Source organism: Gouania willdenowi, chromosome 8 (genome assembly GCF_900634775.1).
Source record: "Gouania willdenowi chromosome 8, fGouWil2.1, whole genome shotgun sequence".
Taxonomy (NCBI): Eukaryota; Metazoa; Chordata; class Actinopteri; order Blenniiformes; family Gobiesocidae; genus Gouania; species Gouania willdenowi.
In genome coordinates, this window is record NC_041051.1 from 7,589,007 (window position 1) to 7,615,438 (window position 26,432).

Below are 26,432 nucleotides of genomic sequence, written 5' to 3' on the forward strand. Positions count from 1 at the left end.
CAACCTCGATTAACCAACAATGAAAAAGCTACTTAACCTCCCACTTTTCTTTAGCAATAAATACTTCCTACAAGTACTGCACTAGTATATAGAAAACATAGTATCAATCTATGTTTCCTTTGAATCTCTTGCAAACAATGTTCTTTGATTAAAAAATACCTCACAAGACTTATTAGTATGCACCCATTGTACACATTTGGATCATCAGAAATGTTTAACATTCTGTTTTTTTAATTTACATGATCATAAATATCTCATTAACATGTAATAAAAATGTATTGTATTCATTGGAATGAGCAGAAGCGCAACTTTAATTTGGTTTCCCATTTGTGTGTTTTATTGTTACACAGGTGCTGCATATGACTAAAATGTTAAACGTGAAAATGGATCTGGAAACGTATCGATTCCAAATATGTTTCAAAGGTACCCCTAAACTCTATGCCAAAACAACAAGTTCATCCCAACTTATACAAAGTTAACATTTGATTTCATGTTTAGAACACCCTAAAGAAGAGATGGGCAACTTCTATCAGACCTTTTTGTCTTTTTGAATTTATTTTGTCTATTTTCTTGTCAATTGGTGACTTTTTCTTGCCTTTTTTGTGTTGTTGTTACATTTTTGGTGTTATTATTGTTGTCTTTTTGTGCATCTTTCTATCATTTTGAGCAATTTTGTTGGCATTTTATGTGTCTTTGAAGTCCTTTTATATGTGTTGTTGTTTTTGTAGTCATTTTATGTTTAAGTGGTTGTTAAGTGTGGCTTTGTTATTATTTTGTTGACATTCTGTGCATTTTACTGTTGTTTTCTGTTTTTCTGGAGTTTGTGTGTTATGTTGGACTTTGTTTAACTTCCAACTTCCTGAATTACAATCTTATTTTGAGGGCCACTCGGAATTAGACCCCCATGTGGCCCCCAGACCGCCAGTTGCCTATGTCGTCCTTAAAATATCAGAAAAATGTGGTGTTGGAGGTTTGTGGTGTAGGAGCATGGATAGCTATTGTGGCCCATGGCCTATTACTCCTAAAGGTCCAACTCTTGAGGGTCAAATAAGTAATTTTGTGTAATGATCACTGAACACATTTGTATGTAGGGCTGGGCGATATATCGAATATACTCGATATATCGCAGCTTCTAGTCTGTGCGGTGTTGAAAATGACCATACTGTTAAACTCGCGGACTTTTTTTTTTTTTTTTTTTTTTTTTTTTTTTTTTTTTTTTTTTTTTTTTTTTGAAATGTCATCTTAATGACAACATGCACAAAAGGGCACTATTTGTTTTAAAATATTGTAGTGGCATTATGTACAAAAAGTGCACTTTAATTTTGTGTTTTGAAATGCCATGTGAGTTGCATCCTGCACTAATGTCTTGTTTTGAAATGTCTCTGTGACAATTTTGCACAGAACGTGCACTTTCTGTTGACAATTTTATGTTTGAGCCACTCACTGTTTAATAAATACAGTTATGTCAACTTTGACTTAGTTGTGATATCCCCTTTTTTGCATGAAAGTTTAAAATTGGCATATATTAATGCAGTATGATCAAGAATGTTTTAATGTAGACATATAGAATCATCATACTGGTGTGATTTTGTGCATCAAAGTGTTAATTCAAGGGTAATGCAAAATATCGAGATATATATCGTGTATCGTGACATGGCCTAAAAATATCGCGGTATTTATAAAAGGCCATATCGCCCAGCCCTATTTGTATGCAGAACAACTTCTTTGGTAATTTGAAGCCGTTTTTCCTGAAAATGACTGAGATTATCTCCGTTTGCCTCTCTTTCTTACGTGGCGGCTGCAGGATTAGGATAGGGAGCTGACGGAGCTGTTCAGAACTTAATGCATTCAGTAGTTCTTGCATTGCTTCCATGCACTGAGTGCTATCCAAGGAGCCAATGTCATCACTTCTGTGAGTGAATTTATCAAACCTCTTACAGAGAGGTTTACGTTCACCTTCAAACTGAGCTGAATCAGCACCATTACATGTCCTCACTTTTCACAGCAGCACCGAGAGTCTGCAGAGGCAGCGCAATAACTCAAGTATGATAGATTGTGAAGAAAAATACAGTCAATGTTAATGAAATTGAGCTGAGAAATAATAGAATATTTAAGTTCAATCGTTGTGCCCTTTCAAATACATTGTGTTCACTTATTCACACCTGACAATATCAATAAATAAAATAAGCAGTGTTTGCTTGTCTGACCAAAGGGAACCACATTCACTTTTTATGTGCAAAATGATGGAAATGTTCTGGTTTCCCACTGATCCTGAACATGTTACATTGCCGCAGTGCTTCTCAAAGTGTGTGGCGCACCCCCCAAATCCCCCCTCCCCCCTGGCGGGGAATGCAGATATGACAGGTGGGGCGCGACAAACAGGAGGACATTTTTAATTTCATGCCAATTTTGTTTAAAACCTTTCTTCAATGATAATAAAGATCATTAACACTAAACAAAACGCCTACACACAAAGAAAGTAATGACTAAAGTGCAAAAATAATGATTGAAGTTGGCATGTGAAAGGAACTTTTATCAGCTGACTATTTAATTTCCTTTTGGGTTTTCTTGAGCTTTTTGGCACAGATTGAAAACAATGCCCCATTATTTCCTGTATTTTTGACTGCTGCACTTTTACTTTTATTTTCCCTCTCCCTTCCTGCCGCAGAGAAGCTCGTCCACGCCTTTGTCTCCTCCAGGCTGGACTATTGTAACGCACTCCTCATCGGGATCCCTGCCAGGAGCCTCCAAAAGCTCCAGTATGTGCAGAACAGTGCTGCCAGGGTCCTGATGAGGGTGCGGAAACACGAGCACATCACCCCCATCCTCCGTACACTGCACTGGCTCCCCATTCAGTCCCGCATAGAATATAAGATCCTCCTGCACACCCATCACTGTCTGCCCGGTGCAGCCCCCACTTACAATGGGCGACAGGGCCTTTGAAGCCGCTGCCCCCCGCCTGTGGAATGCCCCTCCCAGGCCACCTCAGGGCCCCGCAAACGGTGGACATTTTTAAGAAAAAACTTAAATATCACCTTTTACAGAAACTTATTTTAACAGTTAATGCCTCTTTTAGTCCTGTCTTTTAATATATGTTGTGTTTTATTTATTTATTTATTTTAATCCTTTAGCACTTTGAGATTTGGTATTAAAGTGCATTACAAATAAAATTTCTTATTATTATTATTATTGCATGTTTTTGATGCAGGTGATTAGTTGAAATATGATGTCACTTGTTCCCTATTTGTTCATTAAATTTGATAATGTGTTATTTGTCAGGTTTATTTGGGGGGCAGTGGGCATAGGTGGGGCTTGCAAGTTTACCTTTGTTCAAGGTTCAAAAAAGTTTGACAACCACTGCATTACCGTAACTTTGCCAATATTTGCCCTATCAAAAAAAAAATTCAGAAAGCTAAGATGTTGCCCTTTACAGCCAATATGGTGTCATTATGATCATTTTATTCACTCAGAATTCCACTGAAGAAGCCACTTTGTTTGATGAGAGCTTTGTACATGTGTTAGTGAGAAAAGACAGCATGAAGGACTGAATCAGAGCCAATTACAATTGATTTTAATGTAAAGTGACAGTATAGGAAGACCCTCCCAGATAATAAATATATATATACCAATCTGGCTGTATTCTGTCTACTATATTGTATATTTCTGTTTCAAGGTATATTCTTTTTTTGAACGAAAGTGTTTATTCATATTTTAAGCTTTACAAATTATCATCACTCATGTCACAGCATTTATAAAGCTGTAGTGCTGTATCATTTTAGCAAATAAACAAAACAAACTATTGCCTAAATAATGTGGTAATATAAAAAAATATTAATAATCTTCTTAATTGTGGTGATGAAGTATGGTCAATGCACTTGTACAAAAATCAAGCATTGGTATGATGGGTCCAAAATATTTATGTCAGGCCAAAAAAGGTAATAGTTGGGTTCCACCTTTTCTTGAATAAGTCCATAGTCAAATTGAGGCTTGCTGTTATGTTTTCCATAGTGTACACTTTTATGAGTCTCTCTTACCATTGACCCACTGTAGGGGGCAACGGTTTCCACCAAGACACTGTAATCATCTCCTTATTTAAATAAGCCAGCGGGTCACTTTCAATGTAAGCGTGCAAAATATTTGAACTTTCATTCAAGGCATATTTAAGTAAATGTCAAGTATTTTTTGAGTATGGCCAGATCAGGCAAAGTGCCTTTGTTTCTGGAAATCAAAATATGGTCACGTAGTTTAGCTTAGCATTTAGCCTAGTGTACAGCTTAGTTTGTCACTACAATCATGCTCCACTTCCATTAAAGGCACACCGCAGACTTTTTGTGACCTAAAGAGTTGACCCATATGAGTTATTTTTAATGATTCCTCAGGCCAATATACAACACTTGACAGTATCTCTGAGCGGGGCTTCCCTCTTGAAATACGACTATGTAAGTTTGGAGAGATGGACCATCTTTGGCCAGGTCATGTGACCTGGAGAATGCATCACTTTACGGCAGTCACGTGACCACAGGCTCGGATAAACTCATTGGGCTAAAAGGCTTTTGCTTGTCATGGCCGAGGCAAGCAAAAAGTTTAAAACTGCTTCTGAGGAGGCTAAAGACCCGGCTGCCTTCCGCCCAGTGCCGGACCCCGCCCGTCCCCCGTCCGCCCCCACTGCTGTGCCAACCCCCGGCAAAGGGGGCAGACGATGGTGACTAGTCCAGGGAGTAGGGGGGGAGTGCCACCGATGTGGCGAGGAGGGCCGAGTGCTGAGCGGTGGCTGCTCCTCCAGTCGCAGCACGAGCCCAGCTCTGCTTTGCACACTAGCACGACCGACCCAGCCCTTAGAGCCAATCCTTATCCCCCAGTTACATTTCAACTACTGTCTGCATACACAATCAAAAGACAAGGGAGGCTGGCGCCCGACTGACTGACTGTTGATTTTTGCGAAAGTGTTGCGGCGCTTGTGGCCACGAGGGGGCGCTTGATGTGAAAGTTACAGGTCTAGCACCCCTAGTGGCCAAAAGTTACACAGTGTGCCTTTAAAGTACTCATCTTTAACGTTGTGTCTGGAACACTGATTCAGTCCCGCATAAAGTACAAGATCCTCCTGCACACCCATCATTGTCTGCATGGTGCGGCCCCCACTTACCTCACTGAACTGCTCATATCACACACCTCAAACAGGACCCGATCAGGCCAACAGCACCGTCTGGTCACGCCTAGGACACGGCTCAAAACAATGGGCGACAGGGCCTTTGATGCCCCTGCTCCCCGCCTGTGGAACTCCCTCCCAGACCATCTCAGGGCCCCGCAGATAGATGGTGGACACATTTAAAAAAAGACTTAAAACCCACCTTTTTACACAAGCTTATTTTAACAGCTAATGCATTACAAATTAAATGTATTTTTTTTAAAAAGATCTTAGCCTTTAGCTTAGTTTAGCTTAATGGAATGAGAATGACAGCACTATTGAATTAAGCAAGTGTTTCTATGGTTACTTTAACTGTAGCTTTACTCGTACGGCACATGAATGCATGTCATTTACTGAATGTATTTATGATTTTTATTTTTTTGAAGTAAACAGTATTTGTTCAATCGCTCGCATCTTCTTTTTAAGGCTGGAAAAATCCATAAGCAGATATTAGATAAAACTAGATACATATGTTTTAAAAAGATATCCAACATTGCACTGAAACTGCAAAGCTAACTTTCAATCGATTCGGCATATATATATGATCTGAAATATTTGAGACATTTTTGAATGAAAATAATTATATATATGTTCTTTTTATTGGTTTTGCACTTCTGTAAACATAATAATGTTTTTAATACAAAGAGGGATATTTAGACACGTTTAGACATTTCTGCATATATGGCACAAGTTACCAACTCCTCACTATCAGTAACATGCACACAAGCACAGACACGATCTTAGATGGACATAGAGAGAAACACAGAGGCTATTTATTTCAATAGGAACAGCCATTAATCCAAGAATACTGAACGCCCACAGAAGTAATTACAACGTCTCTGGTTGAATTTTAATTACATCTTACCACTCTGTCTCCTTGTGCGTATGTGTGTGTGTGTGTGTGTGTGTGTGTGTGTGTGTGTGTGTGTGTGTGTGTGTGTGTGTGTGTGTGTGTGTGTGTGTGTGTGTGTGTGTGTCGGTAACACACTCCCTGCCAGTAGAGCAGTGACCACAGTTCTCTGCCACCTGCTGTTGTACCGAAACAGAAAATCAGAGAAACAGAAAGAGACTCAAACAGCAGATTTTCAAATCAAGCAACAACGTTTTTTGAACTATAAGTTTTGCAAATTTAAATACTTCTCCGAATGGTTAGTATGTATTTTATGATTTCTCCGGTGGGCTTGTCACACTTTGTAACTTTGTACTGGTCCAAGTTTTGTTTAATGAGCAATTTGTATTAAATTAATAGTAATTTTCTAAAATATATTTGTTGTAGGATGAGTTATCTTCAGGCTACCCTTTTTTTATGCATCTTACATCTGTCGATAACCAGAATGTGTCCTAGCCTTGTACCTTATCTATCTTTATTGATGTAGTTTGGTCCTAAGGTGCATCAGCTCTCTACTTATATCAAAGTATGCTATTTTCTCATCCATAAGGACCCTCGGCAAAGGTGGACATGTCGTCTTTAATACATATATATATATATATATATATATATTTATTAACTCATTCAGTGCCAGCCATTTTCAGATTTTCTACCCCCCTCAGTGGCAGCCGTTTTTGAGCATTTTGACTGATTTTAAAGACCCACAGAATATTTTCTACTTTGACTGTCTGAAATCTGAAAGATTGAAGCCTCTTATTTCATCAAAAAAAAAAAAAAATTGTTTCTGACTCGTTTCGTTCTTTTGTAATCAGCCGTTGAATAGACCAAGTTTTACACATATCTTCAGTTTCAGAGCAAAAAGAGAAAAAAGCCTTTTTCTAAAAAAAAAAACCCTGTCAGTGACTTTAAAGCTATTTTTTTGCTTTAGTGACAACGCTAACATTTTAACATTGTTTACTTTTATAAAACAAAAAAAAAAAAAAACTGAGACCGGGCTTTTGATTGCAAAATTATTATTTATCTACCTTGGTCAGAGTTGAATGGATTTCTTACTGTATTTTGCCGTTCCTCCAAGTTTCTCTCCCGTCAGTCTGCACACACGCAACTTCCTCTTCCTCCCAGACATACAGAGTGTCACTGTGTTCCCCGTTTTTTTTATATTGTTTTATCTCACCATCATAGCTCTGCTGAGCATGGATGAACTCTCATCCAAAGGTGCGCTGCTACCTCCTCTGTGTCACCTATTATTTTGCTATCTGGCTCACAGGCTGGGGGTATTTTGTACCCTCCTCCCCCCTCCTCCTGACACGCAGAGATGACCCTATTAGTTGATGGTTTTATCTCACGATTGCAACATTATCAATAATCCACTCAGGTCCACACATGTTCTGTGTTAGTATGTGGAGCTGTGAGCTGCTGGATACGTCACAATATCACTCTGTAGTGCCATAATGTCACTCGTTCCTGCTTCTTCCTCCTTTGCTGGGTAGCATCAGTGGCTGATCTCTCATTTAAAGATGGTAGTAATCCCCGTGAACAAACGCAAATGACGAGTTATCTCGTCAATGGCACTGAGTGAGTTAAGGGTGTGTATTGCCTGGCATCTGGTGATACGATTCGTATCCCGATACATAGGTCACGATACGATACAATATATCCCGATATTAAAGTACAAGGTGATTATTGCAATTTTTTTTTTTAAGAAACAACTAATCTGTAAATGTATGAAATATATTTTATTGGCATATTTAACACTCAAAACATTGGCTTTAACAAGCCATGCGTCAACAACTTAAAATAAAAAAATAACATACAATCTGCCTGTGGCTTTTAAACCAACTTTGACTTTAGTGCAACTTAACTGAGGTATATGCCTAGAACAACAAATAAATTTATTTTTTGATTTTATTGAAAAAACACAAGCTGGTCAACATGCTCAGGCTCACTTCTTTGTGCTGTTACAATGTTTCCTGCAGTGGAAAATACTTTCCTTGTTAAATAAAGGTAAAAAAAAATAATAATAATTCATATGGATGCATTTTGAATCGATCCGAGAATTAATTAATTAATTAATTAAGAACAACAAACATTGAATAAAATGGAGGTAAGACATAAAAATTATCGAATGTGGGGAAACAATTTTTTTTAAAAGAGTGCAGTTCTAAAAAGTAGATCAATTATGATAAACACCCTAAAATGGAGATAACCCGTTCACACAAATACTGTTCAAAGACACAAGCTTGCTTGTAAGATAATATCTCATTATTTAGTTTTTTAATCTATCAAAATTGTTTTATCAAATTTAAGCTGCTGTTCACTTACATTTGCTGGCTTTTGAAACCACGGCCAAAATCCCAGCAAAACAAACACTAAGTCAACTTCATCATTAATCCCTGTTGTTATATGCTATTTAATATTATCATTTTAAAGAAATTAATGTAATGGGTAAAAATAGGTTATGACAGGATTTTTATGACCCTTTCAGTTAAAATGACAGACAACGCAAACGTTTCATGCAACTTATGCCTCACATGCTTGTGGCTGAACAGGAATTAACAAAATCTAATAATGTGAGTTAAATGTTTAATGTACTTGACTTATATAATAAATTCTAAGTATTATGAATGGTGTAACAATTTGTTTTAGCAACGATTTGATTAGCATCATGATTCGTTTTTGCCGATTCGATTAAAGGGCGATATTGGTTATTTTTGATTCAATTTCAATCCAAAATGATTCAGGGACTTGTAATCGATTTACTAATAATTCCTGGATATTGTACAGTACAGTTGAAGTTTCATAGATTCCTGATGTTTCTTGTAAGGGAATAGTCTATAAATTATATCAAAAATAATGTGCAACCAAGATCTGTTCAGGTTAAATGAACAGTCGTTAAACCTGATACTTTTTGTTTTAACATAATGTTATCATAAGGCTTTCTGCAGAGCTAATGCTGACGAGCTAACGCTACATGTGCTACATCTGCTGCAGTGAACGCTGTCAGGAGGACCTGGTGGTGAACGGTGGACACAGTGAGCGACTCCTTTAGAATATCTATTAGGGATGTCCCGATCCAATATTGATATCAGATATTGGTCCGATATCAGCCAGAAAACGAATACCGGATTTTATCGGACTGCATCTAAAATATCCGATATAAGCACTCTGATAAGTTTTTGTTGTTTTTGTTCCCGCCCTCAGTTGTTCCCACCATACACTGACAGCAAAAAATCACTGAAATGAACTTGAATTGTTGATTATTGTTCTCTGTTTGAGTAACATCACTTGATCAAGCCTTTTATAACATTCCACACTACAAAATAAGTCATAAAAGTAGGTATGATCATATCAGATCGACATTGGTGTCGGCCAATAGCAAGGCTGCAATATCGGTATCAGAAGTGAAAAAGTTGTCCTCCCTAATATCTCTGTCTGTGTTAAAGCCAAAGTGTTTCCACACTGGACCCAAAGATGCTCCAATCCATTTCTCCATTGCCGACTTCTCCATTTGTTTCCTGCTGGTGTGCGCCGCATGGCGTCACAGTAACGTCTTTAAAATTAAAAGTGCCTTTAAAACACATCCATATAAAGTCTGCTGTTTTAATCCAATGTGTTATTTTCTTATATCGATACAATCTATTGCTTACGTTTTAAAACTGTTTTAGATCAATTATTGTCATCAGGAAGGCCAACTGGCCGAGCACAGATTGATGATTCATTGATCTAATGGAATGAATCGTGATACCCTAAATGTTTTATGTTCCTGGGATGAGGAAAAAACTTGCTGTGTAGGCAGCGTTAAGAGAAAATTTGGACCATTTTGTAAATTGAGCATTTGATTGATGTCCTGATGTTGTTAGAATATTAGTAGACTATTGTGTTTGTGTGTAACTACAGGTGTCTGTCACACCTTGTCTGTGACTTGTGGAAAAACAAAGGCAGGCTCAGACAGCTGTGTTTTCACACTGTCATCAACGTTACCGCTAGGAATACTCTGCTACAGCTTGTTGCTCTCATTCCATGGTCAGAGGATTGAAAAATGTTGCTTTGTGATTTAATAATATTTACTCTGTTTGTTATTATATTGTCCACTCCTCAGGATGTTTTTTCCTACCTTTTTTTCCACAGTTTTGTTTTGTTATCTTATACCTTGGGTCATCACAAGTTAAAAACGACCAACCCCAACTCGGCCGATGTAATTGTGAATACTAAGGTACTGCAGCTATATAAATGCTCATGTAACCCTAACATTTTGTATAGTGTATCATGACATATAGGGGAAACTGGCATAATAAAGATTATGGGGATTATTGCCTTTTTGCTGAAAAAAATATCACCCTCATTATATCCCAAAAGACAAAAATATGTCCTGACAAATTGCCAACAAAAGTGATAATTTTTAGGCATTTTATTATACATATTACTGCCTCAAATATACATGAAAAACTTCCCAAGTTTATAAGCTTTTATTTAAAGCTGCTATCCGGAGTTTCTGAGAGGACGTCTCGATGTCCCGCCCTAAACAGCCTCACTTCCTCCCACTGCCTCTCCCAATCCAGAAGCCACGCCTCTACTTTTATGTACGTGCATCGTGGAACATAACAAGGTCACATTAATAAAGATCTATGGGTTGTGTAAGAGAAAAAAATCATGTTTACCTGTTTGCTGTTGTGATGTCGGCCTTGTTTCCGTGAACAGTTACACATTCACTTTGATTAACAGTCTCAAAAACAGGAAGTCGAAGCCTATTGGCTGGGCACACTCGGCGATCGTTTCCATTTGTATGGGGGTCTATTGGACAAAGGAGGGACTTATATACATTAATGTATATGAATGACAACCGGCAGTAGACCATAGTAAAAGACTAGATAGGTATTCATTTAACATAGATTTCTCAGAAACTCCAGATATCAGCTTTAAGTCCAGACCTTTACTTCTAGAGGATGACAGCTGCTGTGACCAAAGATCTCCATTGTACCTCAAATCGGAGAAAACTGAACTTTCAAGCATTACCATTCCATGTGGGATCAAACATACATTTTTACATATGAACAAAATCTTAATCAATTTGAGACTTGACTTATGTACTGCTATACTGCAGTATATGAAGTGAATTAAATTAAAAGTGAGTAATGTTATGCCTCTGGGTGGACTGGAGTCCCAGCCTGAGGAGGGGACCTGCCTCCCAGCCTACATTGTTACTAGTGACTTGATGCGTCACCAGTCAGCTTCCCCTTTTCCATTAGCTTAACACAGCTATCCTTAGAGGACCAAGTGTGCCTCTGTGTGTGTTTGTTGGCGTGTGTGTGTGTGTGTACTGACCCCCTGGCATTCCAGCTGAGCTCCATAAGTCATCATCAAGGCCGTATCGGTTTTCCCGGGTCAGAAATAGACAACTAGCAGTCAGAAGTGTCTGTCCTGGAGCATTCCCTCTCCAACCCTTGTCATTTTACTAATGTGTGGAAAATATTTGCCGAGTGACAGCCCAGTCATGTCTGTTAAGGCGAACCAAGAGTGACACTGTGACTGGGCCAAGTGGGTCAAACAAGAATAGTAAAAGATTTGGTCTGCTGACTGACATGTCACAAGGGACTGATGGACATGGTCCCCGAGCTGTGTGTGCTATTGGTTACTATTGTTGCACTGCTTGGTCGTACCAGTGTCGCTATGCTGAGTTTGTCTACTAGTTTTACACAAGCATTACTGCCCTCAATCATTTATTTATTCACTCACTCTTCCATAATTGTGTAGAGAAGTGGTTCCCAAACTTTTCACAGACCCCTACCCCAGACATTTAACCTGAAGCCATGTACCCCCTACTCCTGCACACTTAAAAAACATCATGTAATGTCATGTACAATGTAGCCCTACAGTGAAGTTTGTCTCTGGATTTGGTGCTTGAAGTTTTATACAAAAGGCTGAGAGTATGCTGTCATTAGGCTCAGGTGGTAGAGGGTTGTCTTCTGATCGAGAGGTTGGGGGTTCGATCCCAGTACCTGACTATGTGTCGAAGTGTCCTTGGGCAAGACACTGAACCCTAAGTTGCTCCCAATGGTCGACTAGCGCCTTGCATGGCAGTCCTGTCCCACTGGTGTGTGAATGTGAGAGTGATCGGGTGAATGAGCTGATATGTAAAGCGCTTTGGGACTGCTTCAGTGTGGTGATAAAGCATGAATAAGGTGTCATTAAATCATTTTTCTACATTGCCCCCCCCCCGGCCCCCCGTACCCCACTTCCTCCCATGTAGTGGCAGCAGGAGGGGCAAGCGAGGTGCCTCTAAAAGGCAGACCCCCTAGTGGCTGGCTGCAATAACCATCCCCTCCCCCGCCCGCTTCCCACGTGCGATGTCCTTGAATTTTGTTGTGATTGTGTTTTTGGTGCCTGTATGTCCTGAGAAGTTTTTTCCTAGTTCTACACCGTGACCCCTCTTAAGGAACATAGTTTGGATCCTGCCTTTTTTCCCTCTCCTTTCCTCCTGTTTTCCACTTTTTATTTAAGATACAGGGCGCTGCCTTAGCGGCAACCCACAGTACTCCTGCTCCTGTACTCCCATGTTATTTGTGATTATTTTTTCATGTTTCTTGGACGGGATGTAACTGGAACTGAATTGCCCCTCGGAAATAAATAAAGTGATGTGAATCTGAAGGCTGAAGGTCATTAAGTGTTGTTCGCTAAATTATGACACCTTTGGGGCACTGTTGGCATTTTTTGCATTAGGTGAAGGGATCCAGTGGGGTTAGAGGTTAGTGTGCTGAAAAACACTTAATGACAGCCTTCATGACACCTTATTGATGCTATTGACAGATGTCTAGTCATAATAAAGACAGCGTAATATCAGCCTTATGTATAAAACTTCAAGTAAAGTGTTGCCCTGAATTTTACTTATCCTGTTGAGGAATAATATATAATAAAAAGAACAACAATATCTAAGCACACAATAAAACATATTCAGAATTATAACTTTTATTTAATTCATTAGTCTACTGCCATTTTCAGTGATAAACCAATCAAACATTTGCTGAAAATCCACTTTCACACAAGTACGTGATAGCAAAGGGCATCAAGCACGTTTGGCTTGTGCAAAGCAATGCAAATCCATATTTTAATTTTTTTGATGAGATTGGTTGTCTTTACCCACTAGAAGGCAGTCTGACAGAGGCCAATGTTTCATTTGTGGCAATGCATGGAGGCGCCTGACTGCTGCTCTATTTATATCCTTGTTTCCATTGTTGTCAATGGTGTAAAGAAATGTATACAAATCTCTCCAATGTTCATCTGTGTTTTTGTCTCCTGTGTTTTAGTATCAGATAGGTCAGCTGTACATGATCAGCAAACACAGTCATGAACAGAGTGAACGTGGCGAAGGTGTGGAAGTGGTGCAGAACGAGCCTTACGACGACCCGGAGCATGGATCAGGCCAGTTAACAGAGAAACGAATCTACCTCAACAAGTGAGTTTCTTTGGTTTGGTTGGTCTTTCTCTATTTTTCAATGTTCTCCGGGCGGCCTTGACACTCTACATGCTTGGTTTGAACACAACTGTGCACTGTTTTCACATGACCTCAAGGTCCGATCTGGTTAGATCTCAGAAGATAAGCAGGTCTGGGTCTGGTCAGTAGGTGGAATGGAGACCACTTAGAATTCCAGGTGCCACAGTGGGGGACAGTCACTCCAGTGGTATCTGTCATTGTGTCCTTGGGCAAGACACTTCACCCACATTGCCTAGTATGAATATAGTGTGTGAATGAGTGTTGGCGGTGGTCGGAGGGGCCGATGGCGCACTATGGCAGCCTCGCTTCCATCAGTCTGCCCCAGGACAGCTGTGGCTACATCGTAGCATACCACCACTAAGTGTGGGGTGAAAAAATAATGCCTTAATTCTGTAAAGCGCTTTGGTTGTCTAAAGCACTATATAAAATCCAATGCATTATTATTATTATAGTTGGTCTGCGCTGTGATATATGGCTAAATCACGTTTGTACCAGCCTTGTCTTTGTATGAAGGAGGACCCAGCCCACTGCTTATTTTTTTAGATACACATGTAATGCTATGGTAATTGAGATGTGTTACACTGTAGTTGTGTGGTTAATGCTACCCAATGAGATGGCGCAGGGGGCTCTGTGTCCAATGAAGGAGGATCCGGCGGGAGGTGTTAAAAGGCAGCAGGTAATTGGACTGGGAGAAAGAAAAAGAGACTGTCACCTGTTGATCAGGGTGGAGACGCACACTGTTGATCGTCTGCTCCGACACTGACGGGAAAGAAAACGTCACCTGTTGCTCCGTGTGGGGATGCACACCGTGGGTTGTCTGCATCCATGCTGACGCGGCGGGCCGCGGCTGTTGAGCTGTGTCGGGACGCGCACGGCAGGGCGCCTGATGATCGTCTGACGTGCTGATCCGAGGCTGGACGCACGCCGCAGCTCTCCAGGTCACCCACTGACGTTGCTGAACCAGCACCAGGACACACGTCACTGAACCAGCACCAGTATGCACACCATGGAGCCAACACCAGGACGCCAACCAGCCTCAGGAGAGGAGCTCACCTTGCCTTTACTCACCTATGACCATGAGGTGTTTGTGAGTAATCAAAGTGCACCACCGTATGGGCCCCAACCAATAATACAGAGAAGAAAAAAAAACCTTTAATACCCAAGCGCTTGGTGGGGATTGATTTATTTTCTTGATTATATGAACAGTTGAAAAAAACCCTGAATGATATTGTTACCTCGTAAAAAGGACACTTTGAGGTTCCCCCAGAGAAAAAATAAATGTTTTATTTGTTCTGAGCTATAATTCTGTCTCGGGCCTGGTTTATGAGGTAAACAGAGAACGAGCTAATTCACCACACTAAGCTAATACTCAAACTACTGGTTATTTGTGTAACTTATATTTAAACTAAGGATTACACACAGAAATGAAGAGACACACAGACATAGAGAGACATAGGTTGTGTTCACAATCACATACTAATGTACTTATCATACTAAGTCTTGTTTTGTGTTTCTCTAAACAAATGGAGTAAGTCTGAAAGAAGGCACTGGGAGGGACTGTTTCTTCTTGGATGACGCTGTTACCTGTTGGTCACCCTGCTTCACACAATGATATCACTGGGTGATGGAGCCACAGGTGTGAAGTCATGTTGGAAGTGTTTCCATTTAAATAGGCGAGATGAGTGAAACTATGTTTACAGACACTCATTTTTTATTCCTCGTTTTCTCTTCCTTTTCATTAGACTGGACTATGAAATAAAATGTTTCCACACTGCTGACTTTAAAGACTGTGATGTTCCCTCAAGCCATAGTTGCTCCTCGCAGCTAATCATGCTAAAAGCTAACAATATTGTTGTCAGCGTCACCAAACTTTAGCGCATTGTGATTGGTTTATTACTCACGTAGCGGGGTTTCTTAGTCCCTGCGCGCTGACTCACAGGCAAACAGGCAAAGCCATTTGAGATAAAAACAATGCACGGCGCCTACACGCCAAATTGTAAAAACTGTGGTTTACAAGTCAGTATTGAATCGTGGATGCCGTACCAAACGGTTCAATATATTATTGAGAATTGTTGCATGGCTAGTATGTAGTGCATTCAAATTAGATAGTATGGAAAGAGTGAGTACGCGAGAAATACCCTGATGAATCCGTGTACCCTTCACTCTTTGTTTATTTCGTTTCAAAACCAAATTAAAAAATAGAAAAAACTGGGTTTTTTTGTTTTGTTTTATTCATTCAAAACCAGAAACAGGAAATGGAAAAATCAAAAACCAAACAAGCAACATTTTTTTTGTTTTAAAATTAAATCTTGTTCTGTTTGTGTGATATTTGGATATTTACGGGGAAACTAAGACGAGAGCCTCATGTTTTAATCTCACCACACAGAGGGGACTGACAGACGGACTTTTACTTTGCTACGTTTGATGAAAAATGATCTTGTACCATGTTGTCCACCTCACACTGATGTCAGAGGTGTAATTGATGCTGGAAGTACAAATCTGTGAATATCTGCCAACTTTACCAAACAGTGTTAAGATCCAAATAGTATCCAGATAATCTGGTGACTGGGCAGACTTTAGCTTCCGGTCCAGACATAAAAAGAAGCAACGCATAAGTCACGTTACTGGTGAATTCAAATGTTATTAGTACATAAATAAATCAAAACCAAAAAAATGGATGTTACGTAAAACATGCTCACGATATGTGGAACCAGAGGTAGTGTAATGAATCTACTGGTGTTCCTTGTTTTTTGTGATCAACTTTCGTGTGTGTTGACGGCTGCTGTTAGTGGTATTTATAGCGTTCAAATTAAACATTTTACTGCCCTCAAAAAAGCTGTAATTGTTTTTGCAAAAGTATCAAATGGTAGAAGTTGTAACATCTATTGTTCCTCACACCAGCCTCACAGTCCCTAGTCAGTCACCAGGATATTTGGATACTATTTGGACAGTAACACCGTGAAACAAAACATAAACAGCTTTTTACGAACTAAAACATCCACAGACTGAATGAAAACAGGACCAGACAACTGCTGAAATAAATCCTTAACAGTCCTATTGTGTGTGGAGACCTGATCCAGGACCTGTGGAGGGAAACCAGGTGCAGTTCTTGCTCTAATTCCCGTCACACAAACAGAACAAGTATTATTTTGACTACTACTCAACCTCCCCATGAGCGAAACGTATAATGATCATGGGACCAGTGTTTGGAATAACGGCATTTAAAATATCGGCGTTAAGTAACGGCGTTTTTTTTTTCAGTAACTTGGGTAATCTAACTAATTGCTTTTTACGTCGTCACAACACCGTTATCGTTACTGAACGTTAAATGTGGTGCGTTACATGCATTGATTGAATAAACTGTTATCTGAAAGCTTCCCCGGCTTCTTACTCAGCTGTAGTGAGGAGGTGGGTTAAAAACAAGGTGAGCGATTATGATTGGCTAAGACGGCGTGCCAGCACGCACACACACACACATGCGCGACACACACATGCGCGACACACACATGCGCGACACACACACACAGCAGATTTGATGAAGCAGCAGAGATGGTGAGCGTGGAGCAGTCTGATGAAAAGTTGTTATTTTTAAGGTGAAGATAACAAACACTACTTTAAAATAATTGTGGTCAAAGGCAAGAACGTACATGTGAAGTGTTCATTATATCCAGGAGTGAAGACTTTGTCCACATTCGTTGTAAGCAACTGGAATTTAATGAAGCACCTCACGACACATGCATCTAAAAAATCTGAATTCTTTAACATACAGCAACTTTTTTTTTTTTTTTTTTTTTAACAGTAACGCAAATAGTTACTTATCTTGGTAATGAGTTACTTTTATTATAGAGTAATTCAGTTACTAACTCAGTTACTTTTTGGAACAAGTAGTGAGTAACTATAACTAATTACTTTTTTAAAGTAACGTTCCCAACACTGCCTGGAACTGACTTCAAGCTAAAAGTCAAACATCCCCTTTTCAAAACAAAATAATCTCTTCTTGTCTTCCATTAGTTTTTTAAAAATAGGACTCTTGTTTTGAAGTTAGCCGAAAGATTTTTCAGTAGCACAATGACGGGTCTCCGAAAATCTCTGAAATGTGTTTCCAAGAGTTTTATGGATTAAATGAGCACATGTTGATATTTTACTTGGTCACTTTCTCAATGTATGTTTTTTGGAGTCATTATGTATATTTTTGTTTATTTCTGTTGTGTTTTGTACATTTTAATAATTATTGTTTTTTGTTGCCATTGTAGTGTGATTTTGTATCTTTTTTTAATGTAGTTTTGTGCATTTCTGTTGTCATTTTGTGTAATTTTTGTGTATATATTTAGTTTTGTGTATTTTGAGTCATTTTCATATTTTAGTTGTTGTTTGGTGTATTTTTCTGTAATATATGTTATGTGTGTTTTGGCGCCTGTTTGTATATTATTGTGCATTTCTGTTGTCGTTTTTTGTGTGCTTTTTGTATAAATATTGTTTGTTTTTTTGTTTTATTCTACTCATTTAGTATATTTTCATTATAAATGCATTATGTGTAACATAGTTAATAATTTATCTCCAACCGTTCCCAGTTTTTTAGCAGAAAGCTTGTTTTTGCCATTGCAGAAACTACTTGATCCAGACAGCTGGGATGCAGCTCGTCGTGATACGATCGCCTTTTGTGGTGCTTGCATAAATCAGTTTATTAAGCTCTCTAAAGAGACGTGATGAAGAGGAGACAATGTGTCTCAGCGCACACTGACAGCTTTCTCTGAAATCTTTGTGTTCACATTTATTAGTCACTGTGAGATGTCTGCGCATCTGTAAGCTCTAACGCTGAAATACTGTACAAACAGTCACTCTTAAGAAAGGATGACTTTATGTCATTTTAGGACTTTAAGTAACTGATAGAGCTGGATGATATATCAAGATTAATCCAGTTATATATATATATAAAGTACAAATGAAGAAGAAGCCTATTAATTTGGGGCTCTATTCTACCGTCTGTACTTAAGCGCTTTTTTGCTCGCCTGCAGTTACGCGCTTCTCTCCTATGCGTATTCTCCGGTCCAGGCTGCTGACACGCCCATCACGTGTAAGGTAGACCAAAAGATTATTGCAGTGTGACTGAATCTCTTTCCTTGATTATCATCATCATCATCATCATCGCTGTAAAGCGTAACCGAGTTAGATGCGCTGGAGATATGAGGAAATAACACGCATCCTGCTTTAATACAGAGGGATGTTTGCAGTGAAACAGAACTATTGGCTTCCATAATACGCAGTTTTAAATATAAATTGTTTAAAGCGACCTGAGCTGAGCCTCATTAAAATATGTGTGGGAACAGTTTGTGGTTCATCCTCATTTGCATAAGGCAGCTTGTTTCACTCTGTAGTGGATCAAACTGTGACTTTACGTTGGACATAGTGTGAAAATAGTTGAATCACTGTGACCAACGTAGACAGAAGTCTGCGTCTGTCAGAGTTTTAATTAATCCCGCAGCAGCAGCAGCTGAGTGATGCACGAGTCCGTGTGGCTTCAAATGTAACTAAGTCCATATTTCTAGTGTAATATAATGTTTCACCTTATCGAGGCGCTGCACTTATTCCAGGGTTAGAAATGCGTAAGAGGAAAAGGACTTACAGACACCGGAGAATGCGCGTAAAGCCAGATTTGAATGGGAACACCCACATTTCAGGACTTCTCCACCCACAGTGTGTAACTGGGATGAAGACACGCAGCGATTGACTTAAGTACAGGGGGAGAATAGCACGCAGCCAAAAACAGCACTGCTGCGTGGGTTTTTGGACTTGCGCACATGGGAGAATAGAGCCCTTAAATTCTGGCTCTACGGTAAACAATGAAAAACTGCATAATAGTTTGTTTTCTTTTTAAAAGTGCAACTGAAAATGTATTTTGTGCCATAACAAATCCCATATCAAAGAAATAATATGAATAAACAAACTATGGCTTTCATTCTCTCTCCCTTTCCTCTCTGTGCCTCTCTTACCTTGGATTTAACATGTTCTTTCTTTTTCACTTCTTTCATTTTGTCTTGGGGAAGCCAAAATGCTTCCACACTTCTGATTTAAAACACGGTGGTGTGTCCTGATTTTCAAATTTTAAATAGATGGTGCCCTTTGCTGTTAAAAAAATATTTATATATATATATATATATATATATATATATATATATATATATATATATATAATTGCCTCACAAATTGAGCTTTACATCCCTAATATATATTATATCTTGTTATGTTTTAAAATACTTGTTTTAGGAGTTTCTGCTTTCATTACTTCTCAGAACAACATAAAAATCATAGTTTGATTGATCAATGAGTGCATCCTAACCCAGACCTTCCCCTGAACAAGCCACACTACAGAACTCACTCACACGTGCTGTCCCTTAGAGAAGAAAAAGCCAAAAGTGGCACCTATAATGCAGCATTGTTAATAAATGTGCCTGTGTGACATTTGGAACATCAAATTTAACCCAGAATTGTGTTTCTTTTAAGACTTAATTTGAAATAAAATGATCAAGATTTATATCGTATATTGCTATTTTTAGAAAAAAAATATTGATTTATGAGTTTTGGGCCATATTGCCTAGCCCTAGTTATAGATTTGCAATTTCACTGCTGTTATGCTGTTATGAATGGTGCTCTTTCCAATTTTCTCTCTTCTCTATGTGCTGTATCTTCTTATGACTGATAAGCTTGAAATTGAGTGCTTAATTTTCCTCTTTGTTAATTGAAACTGTGTATTTATAATTTGCTTGTTGCGCGACCCCCCGTCTCACCTTATGTAAATGTTTTTTTTTTTTGTTCCTGCTCCTGTAAAAAAAAAATAATAGTACATAGCAAAAGCAAATGAATCATCATAACTGAGTGCATTCATAAAGTGTATCTAGTTGACAGCATGGCAGAGGTTTTCATTGACCCTTGATATTGACCCAGTAATGAAAGATGAGATAAATGACTTCAGTGTGTCAGTGGAGTAAACTGGTGCTTAAATCTAATAGAGGGACGGATTCATTAGGCTCAGTTGGTGATTTTAATTCATTCCACTATTCTGCATGGTCAGTTAGGTCCACAATATACAAATCAGTCAAACCATTGTCAATAGCACTCATTTGCACATTCAGTCAACGTTTGTTAAAGTAATGCGGGAGGTAGAAATCCTTCACTGACATACATAAATGAAACAAATGTGAACATAAATGACAATTAATCCCAGTGGTGTTCAAACAGGGTGACATCATCCAATCTGCCTGAGTATGAGGATGCTGGAAGAAGCTTTATTCACTGTCAAGAAGCATCATTTATTACTAACTGAAAATGAAAAATAATAAAGAATGTGTGTGTTTGTATGTCATGTTTGGAGTTTTTCAAACTGCATGTAAGTGTTTTATGTATGAAATGAAATTAACTATTTTGTGAATTATATATACTTGTGCAGTGCCCGTAGGAAGTATGTATTACTGTAGAAAAATGGGAGGTTCAGTAGTTTTTTCATGGATGGCCAAATGAGGTTATTGTGTTTGAAAGTGGGACGTGCCTTTTGCTTTTTTAGCCATTGGGAAAAAGAAAAAACAGTAATGCAACAGCATGATTTTTGAAGGTCTTTTGAAGGATGAATCTGGTTAGATTTCTGTTTTAATGATAATTAAAGGGTATGTATGGTCGAATATTTTAAAAAGTATGAATTTGTTATCCATCATGGTTATGCATTGGTGTTAAACACAAACCTTTACTATGTTTAAACAAACATGTTAAGTTTTGAATTATTTGTTTTAAGACAGAAATTGGTAAGATAGATAGAGAATGACATCTGTTATTGCGTAAAAGCGTGAGATTATTTAATTATAATCCATGGGATTATAAACAGACAGCGCTCTGATCAGTTTCACTTTATTACATCACAGACTTGTTCCCGTTCAGGTAGTCCTCCTCAATTTATCACACACACACTGGATGAAAGCTCATTGTTTCACTGTAGTATGTTCCTGCTGATGGTGACAGTGTCACTATCGAGTATTTATGAATGAATGAATGACTTCATCCGTCCATGATACATAGAGCTAACAGTAGATCAGTCCATCAGATATAAATCTATATCTTTCCGAAAGGATGATATCAGTAAATAAAATGATTGCATTTATCCATTAATAATCTTTCACCAACCAGGATCTAATAACAATGGGCAGCTCATTTTACAAGAGAACTGATTGGTCAGGAGGTGGGGCTTTAGTACTTGTTCAAATCTAATAAAATAAACTAGTAGGGAATTAAATTATTAGGTTTGGAGACGGATGTTGCACTCATGGTGCAAAAACAAACTGACGTTTTTTTCAGCATTAAAATAACTTTTAAAAAGAAGAGAAAACATCTAAAATAAGATTAATCAGAGGCTTTGGCTCTGTATTAATAATAATAACAATCAAACTTGTGCTGTTTCCCTGTTTTTGGTCCCACATGAGCACACAACCATTGAGGGTTTGCAAAGATGAACTGATCTGCCATCAGGGCCACTTTAAGCTGAGGGAGAGAGAGAGAGGTTAATATTAAATATTAATATTTTTACCTTAAAGGTCCCATATCATGCATTTATTCTAAGAACTCCAACACACAGTATTTGAGGTTTATTTTCCCAAACTCACCTGTTTTCCAGAGGTTTAGCCTCTGAAAAGTCACTTTCTGACCAACAGGCTGTTTGCTGCCTGCTTATGCATATTCATGAGTGGGCGTGTCTATACACTGACTTGCCTGCGAAGCTCCTGCATGACTCACTCTGAGGCAGATCAGTGATCACCAAAGCGATTTTCTCTTGCTATCCACACACTGTTATTATTTTCAGCCAAAAATCTGCACATTACAGTAAAACACATGGATATTTAAGCGGCTTATGTGTGAGTCCGTCTCCACTCTGTGTGTTTATCCAGCAGCAGCAGCTTCAAACACTCACCAGAGTGTTAAGCTGTTAATTCACTTTCTTCTCCTCCGCATTATTATTAAATACAGGAATAGTGCCTTTAAGGTGATAATCATTTGTTATCGTCACATTGGGTCACAAACACGTCAGATCAAGTCAAAAGAGATACAAATTCTATTCCTTGGGAGCCTACGCTGCATTGTTCACCGTGGAGGTGCTGCACCAGCAGCAGGCACTTTCTGGAGGGGATAGTTTATAATGCTAGTGACGTCACTAGCATTATGAACCGCTCGTTTTTTCAGAAGAGGGCAGAGAAGCAGCTCAGAGAGCAGGATTATTGAGGATTTCTCAGAGATGCAGGAAGGAAGCCCAATAATACTAGAAGGCATCACTCAGGATGCAAAGAGATGTACTTGGAGAAAAACTTAAACTACAGGAAATAAGGACAAAATAATCCATTTACAGTAGATCCTAAATTAGTGTTTGTCAGTGGATTAGATCCAGGGTTTTCAACCTTGGGGTCAGGACCCCATTTATAATTGTGAGACACTGGGAGCATGTCTTTAGGAAACTACAAATGTTTTTTTAACAACTTCAGCCCATTTTTGCTTATTTTTACCTTTTTTCTCCAACTACAGAAAACTTGCCATGTTTCAACCTATTTTTTTTTTTTTTCACTTTTTCTTGCCACATTTTTGCTACTCCCATTTCAATGCCTTTCCTGCACATTTTTTCCACTTTCAATAATTTTCAGCACTTATAAACCCTTTTCACCACTTTTCCAACCTAATATTGCATATGTTATTGTCACTTTTAACCTTTTTTTCACCATATTTAATGATTATTAATTTTTGGCAATTTAACCACATTCATGATTTGTCATGCCCATTATTTGCTAGTTTAAACTATTTTTACCTACTAATATTTCCAATATTGACACTTTGAACCCTTTTTACCATTTTTTTTGTCCGTTTTTGGTCACTCTAATTTGCATTTGGTTTTTAAAAACCCCTTTCACCACCATTTCCACCATTTTTTGTCACTTTTAACCCATTTTATGTCCGATTAAAATGAGGATGTACATCTTTAAGATGACTATATATACTATGGGCCAAATAATAATAAACCTCCTGGATAACAGTGGATATTATTCAGATGAATAAACAAATGTGTTTACCACAGATTCATAGAACAATGGACCATCATTTTGCTGACTTTATGGATGGGCCCAAAAATGACTTCTTCACTGTTCATGCCTGTGTTCAACCACCTTCAGCTACAGTGGGGGTCCCCGCTCTCTGGAACCTTTATTTTGAGTGTCGTGGGCTGGAAAGGTTGAGAACCATTGGATTAGATAACAAACTGCTCCCAGGCAATCAGATGTCCATCGTTCATTCTAAAAATGGCACAATGAGCTCAGACAGAAGTGGAGCTCATGGAGAAGAATACTACAAGCAGGGAGTGAAAGCTCTATGGTCAGAAGTGACAGCCAAGAGACCCTTTGGGAAATGTGAAGTGTCTTTGAATAACTCAGAAGAGTAAGGTGTTGAGCTCTGAGCCGTGTGTGTGTGTGTGTGTGTGCTGACAAAGATGAGGTCAGACTAAGTGATGGGTAATTTAAGCAGTCTCAGTTCTACACTGAGGCTGCCTCTGTCCTCCCACGAACCACCTGTTACCACGTTGGAGCTACAGTGTATTCGTGCAGTGCTGCGTTCGTTTACCTTACTTTATAGGAACCCAAGCTCGCTACCGTGTGTGTGTCTGTGTGTGTGTGTGTGTGCTTCTTCCTGTCTGTTTAAACGTGTTTGCATACGTTCCCAAGAGTTTCTTGGTTGGCTTCAGGGTTGGGGTCAATTGTAATTGGCAATTATGATGTAATTATGATTGTAATTGAAAATATGTAATTGACTTTCAGGTGAACAATAATAATTGTGTAATTTTAATTGTAAATGGAAATGACTTTGGTCACCATATTCATAATTGAGTTGTAATTGAACATTGAAGTCGGAATTGTAACACAAAAAATGTAATTGACCCCACCTTAACCCTGGTTGGCTTTCTTTGTTGTAATCCATCTTCTGTATTTACCAGGATAAGCAGGTTTTAAGGTTAAAATGTGTCAGCACTGGATAAATATAAGGAACAAACATAGCATCATTCATGATGGTTAAGGTCGGGATTTGTTAGTAAATCGTTCCCACTAATACCACTGCACATGTATGTGCATGTGTGCATGTGAGCAGGCTGATGTGTCTGGACGCTGAGCTCGTTTTTTGACAGTTCATTGGAGAAGGACCCCAGGGACTCCTGTAACTCATCCACTATGCACACTGATTTACACATTCATTCACATCTCAAGTGAAAAGATGGTCAACTATTGGCGTTAGGATCAAGTCAGTAACTGGCCACAGGAGAATTACTCTGACCGAAGTAATTAGGTGGAATTTATTCACAGCTATCTCAAATATATCAGAAAAAAAAGCTTCAAAAGTAAATCGTGCACTTTTCACCTGCAAATTTACACAACTTTGATATCAGCAGCTTAACATTTACCAAGTGTCTGACCTCAACCAATGATTGGATGTCTAAAAGGACGCTCTGTTATGTGGGTGCAGCTGTCAGCATTAACTCATTCAGTGCCAGCCATTTTCAGATTTTCTACCCCCCTCAGTGCCAGCCGTTTTTTAGCATTTTGACTGATTTTTAAAGACCCACAGAATATTTTCTACTATGACTATGTGAAATCTGACATCGGATTCTGAAAGATACTTTCATCAAAAAAAAAAAAAAAAAATTGTTTCTGGCTCGTTTCGTTCTTTTGTAATCAGCCGTTGAATAAAGCAAGTTTTACACAAATCTTCAGTTTCAGAGCAAAAAGCTTAGAAAAAAGCCTTTTTGTAAAAAAAAAAAAAAAAAAAAAAAACCTTTCATTGACTTTAAAGCTATTTTTTTTTTTTTTGCTTTAGTAACAACTCTAGTATCTAAACATTGTTTCCTTATATAAAACAAAAAAAAAAATTGTTAGTTGTTATTGTTATTTATCTATTTATGTCGGAGTTGAATGGATTTCTTACTGTATTTTGGCGTTCCACCAACTTTCTCTCCCGTCAGTCTGCACACACACAACTTCCTCTTCCTCCTGGACATGCAGTGTCACTGCGTTCCCTGTTTTTTTTAATGGTTTTTTCTCACCATTTCCACACTATCCATGAGTTCCACACCTGCTCTGGTGGAGTGTGCTGCTGGGTACGTCAACTCTGTACGTTGCGCCATTTCCCCCCCCCCACCCCCACCACCTCCTCCCGACACGCAGCGATGACCTGTTTGGCCCGGTTAGTTGATGGTTTCATCTCACGATCGCAACATTATCAATAATCCACTCAGGTCCACACATGTTCTGTGTTAGTATGTGGTGCTGTGAGCTGCTGGATACGTCACAATATCAGTCTCACTGAGTGAGTTCAAGGAACCAGAAGCACTAAGCATGGGAGTTTGCCCTTGGGTCCTTCTTCTTTTGAAGGGGACCCAAAGTGCAGAGATCAAGCAGACGTTGCACAAGGATGAGGTTCCTGATGATTGCCCAAATTTAATGATGTTACAAATAAAAGTACAACCAAGGGACTGATTAAACTAACACTCACACCGTGGTGAGAATAATAAGCAGCATTTACGCAAGGCAAAGCTTTCAGGATAGGGACGAGTTACCCAAAAAACACATTCATTCCATTAGCAGTACTAGACTAACACACACAAAATACAATATTTTAGCGCGAGTTGGGCCGATTATTGCGTCTCATTTCATCTTCTATACCTGCTTATCCTCAGTGTACACACTGTGGCAGGAGATTCTGGAGCCTATCCCAGCAGAAATAGGGCGTAAGGCAGTATAACTTAATCTAATTAAAGTTTCTTATTTTAGTTTATTAGTGTTCTGCTCCTTTGACTTGAATCA

At 38.7% G+C, this 26,432-nt stretch overlaps 1 protein-coding gene across 1 annotated transcript in view; it reads left to right on the top strand.

Annotated features, from left to right (window-relative positions):
* Positions 1–26,432, top strand: part of pitpnc1a (phosphatidylinositol transfer protein cytoplasmic 1a) — a 111,068-nt gene that overhangs the window by 37,968 nt on the left and 46,668 nt on the right. The window contains exon 2 of the mRNA XM_028455423.1: positions 13,376–13,524. Within this exon, the coding sequence (XP_028311224.1) occupies positions 13,376–13,524 (149 nt within the window). The remainder of the gene's footprint in view (positions 1–13,375; positions 13,525–26,432) is intronic.